This window comes from Asparagus officinalis, chromosome 5 (assembly GCF_001876935.1).
Source record: "Asparagus officinalis chromosome 5, Aspof.V1, whole genome shotgun sequence".
In the NCBI taxonomy this organism is placed as follows: Eukaryota; Viridiplantae; Streptophyta; class Magnoliopsida; order Asparagales; family Asparagaceae; genus Asparagus; species Asparagus officinalis.
In genome coordinates this window covers 128,701,978-128,710,348 of record NC_033798.1, presented here as the reverse complement: position 1 = coordinate 128,710,348, position 8,371 = coordinate 128,701,978, and the positions used below count along the sequence as shown (strand labels likewise).

Below are 8,371 nucleotides of genomic sequence, written 5' to 3'. Positions count from 1 at the left end.
TGTTGCTGTGAAATTGGACTTTTTTGTGATATTTCCATGTTTGCTCCTCGTGTGAGTTTTAAATCGTTTTCATTTGTGAGTACATTTCTTCGATTTGAAGTGTGATTCACATGGGGGTAGCTAACCTGAAATTGTGACCAAAAGCCTATCTTCTCTTAAATTATAGTAATAGATAATAGACGCACACAATCATACATGTCACCTTAGTACTCACAAGTGCATGATACAACTAACTGCTCTTATGAACTTGGTAACTTGTCAGGTGCTCAAATATTTATTGACTATCTACCTCTGAACACTCAGTCTATCTCTACCAAGGATTTTTCTGAATTGTGCTCCATTTGTCCTATTTACTTGGATTTTTCTGAATTGTGCTCCATTTGTCCTATTTACTTGTCAAGTTTCAGATAATCTTTTAACCCTTGTTGCATAAGTGGGAAAGTGTCAGCTTTTTAGCAATCAAGTTTATTTGGCTCTATTCTGACTACTTTACTTTATGGTTTCTGATGAAAAAATTCAAGAAGGATTTGGAATGGCCGGTGCATGATGTCTGAGATTTCCTTCAGAGTAGAGTTCAATGAAAATTGAAAACCTTATCGATTGCATTGTTCTATATTATGTTAACAATAACAGCTTTGTCTTGTTCTCCTCATTCTCTATCCAGATAATGCCAGATTAATTCTATAATTTAGGTGATGCATCCTCCATTTTCCTCTTTCTGATTAGAGTCGTTAGACTCACTTTTCCTAGGAGTATTTCTCAATTATCAAAAGGGATGACAAAATGTTATGATGTACGAGAAATTTGCCACAATATGTCTGCAAGTCTAGTGATTACTTGTTTGCTTAGAAAAAGGAGTAGTGGGATAATAATTTTCTTATTTTATTCACTTTATGAGCTCCGGCATATCCTAATATGAGGTTTTGCTAACAGAGAACATTGGATCTTGACACTGTTGACTTGCTTGAGCACTTACCTTCTCTACAACAGCTTCTTCTTCGCCTGCTTGGCTGCCAGGTACACAAGTTGAACATACATAAGTAACCACGTCTTCCAATTGTGTTTGTTTTTGCTGAAACATATGTTTGCTTTTGCAGCCAGAGGGAGCAGCTATTTACAATAGTGTGATTCAATATGCACTTTCAATTGTAAGCATAACTTCAAGGATTTAATGTTGTTGTTTTGGTGAACGTTCAACTTCTAACACCTCATGAGTGTCTTTGTGCAGGTTGCCAGTGAAAGTACAAAGATATACAATGCAATCACTGGTTGTACTCTCAATTTGGTTGACAAGGTGACACACTGCCTTTCCTTGTGATATGCAGCCTACATACAGATATAACAAAAGTTAGTTGGCAAGGTAACATGCATATTTTTTACGTTTGTATGGCAGTTTTTTGAGATGCAGCGTAATGATGCCCTCAGGGCACTCGAAATTTACCGAAAGGCCGGATATCAGGTAAGTGCTGAACTTTGATTATTGTATGCATGTTTGTCAAACTTGGTTGTACTTGTCAGTTTGCCAGCTTGCTTTTTTGGACCATTTGTTGTATTTGAGACATGAACACATATGATTATAGGCGGAAAGGCTGTCTGAATTCTATGAAATTTGTAAGGGCCTTGAGCTTGGGAGGGAGCTGAAATTTACCGAAACTGAACAAGTATACGTCTTCCAGAGTTATACTTCCTAGAATAGTTGTCTTCCATTGCTTAGAGAATCTCAACTAGAACTTCCTGCTATAAGTTCTTGATATATTGTATCCTTGATTGTTAACCGTTTCATGTCTTGTTTTCCTACAGCCGGATGTATCCTTTATTGATGCAATGGAGGAGTATGTGAAGGATGCATTACGCACTCAACCAGCTAACCTAAATGTGGTGAAGTTAGTAAATTTGTAGTACCTGTGAAATGTTTAATGAAATAGTACGTGAAGGATGCATTACACACAGTCGTAAACTTCATAACAAAATTATTCTTAAGATCCCCTTTCTGATTGATGATATGACATCACTGAATTACGAAATTATGATTTGCTCAATCAATTGATGGAGATGGTTCAGGCTTTTCATAGTTAGTTGATTAAGCTTCTGGACAATAAAGAAAATTATTACCTTGTCGATTAAACTTCTAGACAATAAAGAACATTATTTCCTCGTCGATTAAACTTCTAGACAATAAAAAAGATTAGTACCTCATCGACAGTTATGCATGATTAGCATTTCTGATTCTTTTTCCTAATTGAACCTCTACCCTTAACTCATGTTCCCCATCCATTTTCTTTTTTCTTTTTTTTTTTGGGTGTTTTTGGCCTCGTATTCACATCCAAATGAGACATGGAGGTCTAACCTTGATTTCTCCCAGTTGCTTGGGAGGCCCAACTAAAAAAATTTGGTGGTGTAAAGTGGTTTTAAGAGGCTTTCATAACCACATGTAGAAAGAGGTAGAAATTATACTCCCCATAATTGTTCATGGCTTTAGGAACAATGATGAATTGAGAAAGCATCTAAGCAGCTAGAATTAGGAAAATCACTTTCTAATGGACAATATATGCCCAAAGTCTGGCTCTCAAGTCACTGCATTGGTCTCTTTGATCTACCATTTGAACTATCTTTATAATGTGATTGTCGGGTTAAGTTGTGGCATTAAAGGAATTCATGTTACAATAAAACAAAGATTCTTAGTTGCAGGGATGCAAGTAGAAGTTTAAATAGGATAATCTGACATAACGGAGTTATAAGGTCAAATTTTAGCTATTTATGAGTTGAAACAATTATTCTTCTTCGACATATTTTCATTTATCAATTTATGACGTTGTTCATGTACCCTCATTTTTTGGACATGTTGTTTCTTAAGCCCCTTACTCCTGACCTAATGAAACAGGAATTTTACCCTGCCAAGTCAATGGCATCTAAATATACATATTGCTTAAGTCATTGTTCTTACTTAAAATTTGGTTTTATTGTTTTATTGTTTTAATTTTTAATGTACTGAATCCTCTTTAATCTTGAACCTTGGTGAATGGTTGACCTCAAATGTCAAAAATATTCATTTTTGGGTAGATATTGGTTATCAGTATAAATTGGAGCAAGATTTGTCATTATTCGGATTTGTTATAATCAGTAAATGTAGCATTTGTATTTCCATCCTGTAATCTAAACCGGTTCTTTCTGGCATGAGGTTTGTTCTTATGGAAGTGAAGTCCGTCAGTCAAATGAACCTGTCTGACTGAAATTAATCTTCAATTCTTCCAAAATTAGACCATAAATATAAAATCGTTCCTTTTATGTATGTCTTATCTACCTTTATAAACTGAACCCCCTGTTCTTATAGTTACTAATGCATGTCAAAAAGTTGGTGAAATTTGAATGTTATTTTTGTTAGACTATAAAGTTATAACCCATCAACCCTCACCATAGCTTTGGAATTTTGGTGCAGTGGTTGCCATGTATCCTAGCAATCCAAGTTCAAACCTTGTTTGACACAAATTTCTAAGCGGATTTAAAAGAAAATGATACTGCCAAGTTAATTTTTTAAAACTGAATTTTATATTCTAACATATTGTTAAAGGACCCTGCCAAGTTCCTTTAAAATGAAACAGGAAATCTCTAAGTGGATTTAAAAGAAAAGCGCCCTCGACCTGCTGGGGCATATGTTAGAATATCAAATTATAACCCTCACCACAACTTCGGAGTTGTGGTGCAGTGGCAAAGTCCTTTGACAATAACTTTATATTATATCGATAGATTTGCTCGTCCTCTTAATCAACATTCTACACCAGTTCTTTTTCGTACGAGATTCTTTTGTGTATAAGTGAAGTCGTGAAGATGTTTCGTGATTCGGATGAACCTTCCTGCAACTGAACTTAACTCAGATTCTTCCAAAAATATGTAATGGTATACAGGAATATGATACTTCAAATTATATCATACCGGCAACATTTATAATCTATGTATCAAGGAAGTGACACTTATTGGCCTTCTTGCAAATACTAATTTTGGCATCTGTTTTAGTTTCGAGGATCTCAACTTTTTTTTATTACTCTAATAGGCATGTGGCATGTAACTATTGTCAGGTGGATGCTAATAAAAGACTACCTGCTCCTAAACCCTTTATGGGTATCGAGCATAAGAAAGTGGACTCTAATGATGACAAGCAAGAGGCAATAGCTGCTGTTTCAGTATCCCCAGAGCAAATTGCAGCTGAGACTCCCAAAGCTTCAGTTCCAGCACAAACAGAGGTTCCTGATCTTCTGGTGAGGGTCCAAGCTTGAGGGTTGCTTATATTATTTACTGAGAGTTTGGAGAATGCTGAGTTACCGGGAAGAAACAGAAATCCCAAAAGTTTTGAATATGATGTCAAGTTCCCTCACAGATGTACTTGTGGTGTTGTACTTGCAGGGCTTGGATGACGCCAGCCAGGGAGCTGCAGAGCTAGAAGAGAATAACGCCTTAGCTCTTGCCGTAGTTCCGAGCAGTAATCCACCATTATTTTTATTTCAAAAAATAATCATTTTTTATTTCACAAAATAATTATCTAGATTGAATTGTTATTTCTTTAATTTCTCTGATCTTTCATTTTTTTTCCGCAGGTGATCCATTAGATAGTACAAGTGCCGATCTTATGGGTGAAACAACTGGGTGGGAACTTGCTTTAGTCACTGCGTCAACTTCCAATAGAAGTGCTATTGGAGAGAGCAAACTGGTGAGGCTTTTTGTATGCTATAGTTGCATGTCAGAACAGGCAGAGTGCGTTATTATGACAGGCCTCTGTCGGCTCAGGAAAAGAATATGAACTGGTTTCACCCAGGTTAATTTTGTGGAAATCCTCATGAAAGCTTTAGCAGAAGCACTCCAGTGAAGACTTCCCTTGCCTAAAGCTGTATTCCTAAGTCCCTGGACAGTTTTAGAGGCTCGAACCCCTTCTTTTGCCTGCTTTTGGGGCTCTAAGCTCTGTTTTGACCCTCTTTCTGGGCTTCTCATAACATTAGCCAGTTCAAACTAGGCTGATGGTTAAGTCGTAGATCAACAAACTCAAAAACATTTCGCGCATGTATGCAACTTATGAGTCAAAAGTCGAACAAGTCGAGATTGTCACCTGCACTCACCTCATTAGTTCAAGATAAGACCTAATGACAGTGTCACGTTCATGGCCTGGCTGCTTGAAAGTTGTAGGTCAAATTCCACGTTCTGATGAAAAAAGTTTTCTTCTGAATTTTAGATCCAACATTGGTCTTCATTACTGTTTTCAGGCTGGGGGTTTGGACAAGGCGACATTGGACAGCCTCTACAATGACGCAATCTCAAGAAGAGCAAACTACCATTTGGGCCAGGTGGCTCCAAACCCTTTCCATGTTTCTCAATTTTCCCGAGATCCTTTTTACGCATCCAATGGCATAGCAGCACCAGCCAACGTTCAAATGGCAACCATGGGTCAACAACAAGCAGTAACGATGCAAGGGCAGCGGCGGCAGCAGCAGCAATCTCTGGGCCAGGAGAACACCAATCCTTTTGGGAACCCTTTTGGTCCTGCTGACATTTCTTCTTACCCACATCAGAATCCATACAATGGCTTAATGTAGGGCGATTTTGCGTTATTGGGTACAGTTCAGATTCTCAGAGGTGTAGATATTTAGGGTGGGAGGTTAGCTTATGGGTTGTCATCGTTTCCGCTTCCTTGCATATAATTTTTTCAGTTGGGTCGGTTATAGGTTTCTATTATATTGATGGCCCTATTATGCTGTAATCTTTGATTAGCGTGGCTGAACCATTCCGTTGGCGTTCTTATTTGCTGAAGATCCGGGAATGTAAAGTCTCATATGGAAAATGATGCTTTCAAACGGGTACGTTTTGTTCAGTTCTTTCATTTGATGAACAGAAACTAGAGGGTACATAAAAATAAATAAAATAATTTTTTTAAAAAAAAACTTCACTTGAAAATGGTATTGCGGAGTCATGGTGCGCGTTTTTTTTTAATTTTCCATGAAATTTTCTTCTTTGGAATCGTTTATGTGATCCCTGTTGTCTAGTTTACTGATGATAATGTGTAAGCAACCTGGCTTATGGCGCAAATTGCTCTATATTACAATCGCGCAATCTTTTCAGTTGCCTGCGTTTGGACTTTTCCAGTCCTGCATGTGACCTTTTGATTTATTGTGGTATTCTGCTTCGTCCTCTGGATTTGAAGTAGAATACAATAGAACTTTGCTACTAAGTAATTTCATCCCGATCGCATAAAACAATAAAGATCAGGGGATACTGATAGGTATATCATCATTCCTTCCTTTGTGCTTACCAACTATCTCACAATGCTTCATTTTATACTTCGGATCATTTCATATAACATGTCATATAAAACGTGAAGACACCAATTAGTCACTATAATCTGTGTCTAAGATAGAGAATCCGAATGCTTTAAATAAAGTATTTTGTAGCACAAAAGGAGTTGCATATCTGCAGTAAAAACCATACCATGCATCATTCAAAGTCATAGGGGAAAAACTGTAAAAGCAAAAGATCACGCGAACTACTATGTAATACGTACAACTCAAATTTAGTTTGATGCCCAAGAAGGAACGACTATATAGCAGAAGAAAATGCAGCAGTAAGGCATTCCTTTTCTCAGCATAATCGCATCACATTATCTTTTCCTTTTCTTGTCATAAACTATGAATTGTAGTAAGGAAATTTGCCGAACAGATCAGATTACATTGCTTTCTCAACATATTCTCATCAACATTATCCTTTCATTTCCACATCATGAACTATGAATCGTAGAAAACAATTGCCTTGACTACATTTTTTTTCTCGGCATATTTACATCAACACTATCCTATCCTTTTCACATCATAGACTATGAATTGTAGAAAGGAATATTGCCGCGGGGATCAGACTACACTTGTTTCTCACTCAACATATTCACACATTATCCTTTCCTTTTTCACATCATAAACTAGGAATTGTAGAAGGAAAAAATGACGCATGCATCAGATTACTCTTTCTTCAAAAGCATAGCATCCTCTTTTTCTTCTGTAATGGTAGCACAAGGAAATGAAGAGTAATCTCTATCAACAAAACAGAGAATAATAACTAACATATAGGTGCTCCACATAATTTACACTCACCTGGAACTTAACCTCTTGCTGACGGTCAATATATGCAAGTAGCTCCTCTTGCCTCATTAGCACTTCATGTAAAGCCTGCGTAGCCACATTATTTACAGAATGAGCACAAAAATGTAGACCAAAAGGAGTAGAAACATATGCGCTTTTACTAAAGCAACAAAATCTACAACGCCTTTATCCCAAATTTTTGGTTCGACTGTGAATACCAGTCTCCACCTCAGTTCGGCTGAGGTCAAACACGCACAAAGTGAAAAACACAAGGAACTTTCACCCACAATTGATAGCAATAACCAATGGAGGTAAATTCAATTTCTAGTATTATGATAAAATAACAAAGCAATAACTGCCAGAAAGTGTAAATATACCCTGCATAACCTAGACAGATATAGATGTACGAGCACGAAAGTTACCTTTTTGGTTGTAATAAGCTCAGCTTCTAGTGCATCAACACGACAAACAGCAGCATTAAGCAATTCCTCCTTTTCAGGCGGCATCTCAGATGGCTTTGCTTGAAGGTCACCAACCTTTTCTTCTAGTTCTCCCAGTCTTTTCAGTACAGATGAAAGCAGGTTAGCTTCTGTGGATCCAGATGCTGGTGATGGGGAATCGGAACCCTCCTCCGGATCTGCGTCTAGAAAAAAAGGTGGGTTCTGATCTGACTGAGTTCTGCCTGGAAGCTTCTTTGTCACACAGATGGGAACTGATTGAAGCAGGGTGAAGAGAGTCATGAGGAAGGTCATAAGCAAACTGAGTGCTCGAGCACAGACTCCTGCAGGAGGTTTGTTGGAGTCTGCCAAAGCAAATGCCCCTGGATCGAATGAAATAGTTGTTTAGCATGATTATTCAATAATGCAGAAAGGGAAGATAATAGTTTTAATAAATGATGGCTCAGAAAACGTGCAACAAAAACTTATCAAGATGATACCAACAAGAAGCAATTATTTGCTTAAATGATGGCTCAGAAAACGTGCAACAAAAACTTATCAAGATGATACCAACAAGAAGCAATTATTTGCTGTGTGTACTCTCCGAATCTAAAGTAGCAGACCCATTTCGATGTGGAAAAGTCTTGGAAGATGATGATTGCGATTACAGTGAATTAAAATAGTTGGCCGTGAACAAACCAAACAACGTGGAATCACTGAAATGCAACTGTAGATAAACAAAATGGTACATCTATCCAAAGGCAGCAAATCAAGAAACTGGACAAATCGAAGATACATAAGACGACATCTTAGTTGTCTTTGGCA

At 37.4% G+C, this 8,371-nt stretch overlaps 1 protein-coding gene and 1 pseudogene across 1 annotated transcript in view; one reads left to right on the top strand and one right to left on the bottom strand.

Annotated features, from left to right (window-relative positions):
• The window catches only part of LOC109841300 (putative clathrin assembly protein At5g35200), a 28,204-nt gene extending 20,465 nt beyond the window's left edge, over positions 1–7,739 (top strand). The window contains exons 5-15 of the mRNA XM_020410226.1: positions 934–1,017; positions 1,098–1,148; positions 1,229–1,294; positions 1,394–1,459; positions 1,581–1,661; positions 1,801–1,878; positions 4,074–4,253; positions 4,399–4,474; positions 4,590–4,702; positions 5,250–5,840; positions 7,609–7,739. Coding sequence (XP_020265815.1) covers positions 934–1,017; positions 1,098–1,148; positions 1,229–1,294; positions 1,394–1,459; positions 1,581–1,661; positions 1,801–1,878; positions 4,074–4,253; positions 4,399–4,474; positions 4,590–4,702; positions 5,250–5,579 — 1,125 coding nt within the window. The 3' untranslated portion in view covers positions 5,580–5,840; positions 7,609–7,739. The remainder of the gene's footprint in view (positions 1–933; positions 1,018–1,097; positions 1,149–1,228; positions 1,295–1,393; positions 1,460–1,580; positions 1,662–1,800; positions 1,879–4,073; positions 4,254–4,398; positions 4,475–4,589; positions 4,703–5,249; positions 5,841–7,608) is intronic.
• Positions 6,595–8,371, bottom strand: part of LOC109841302 — a 9,068-nt pseudogene continuing 7,291 nt past the window's right edge.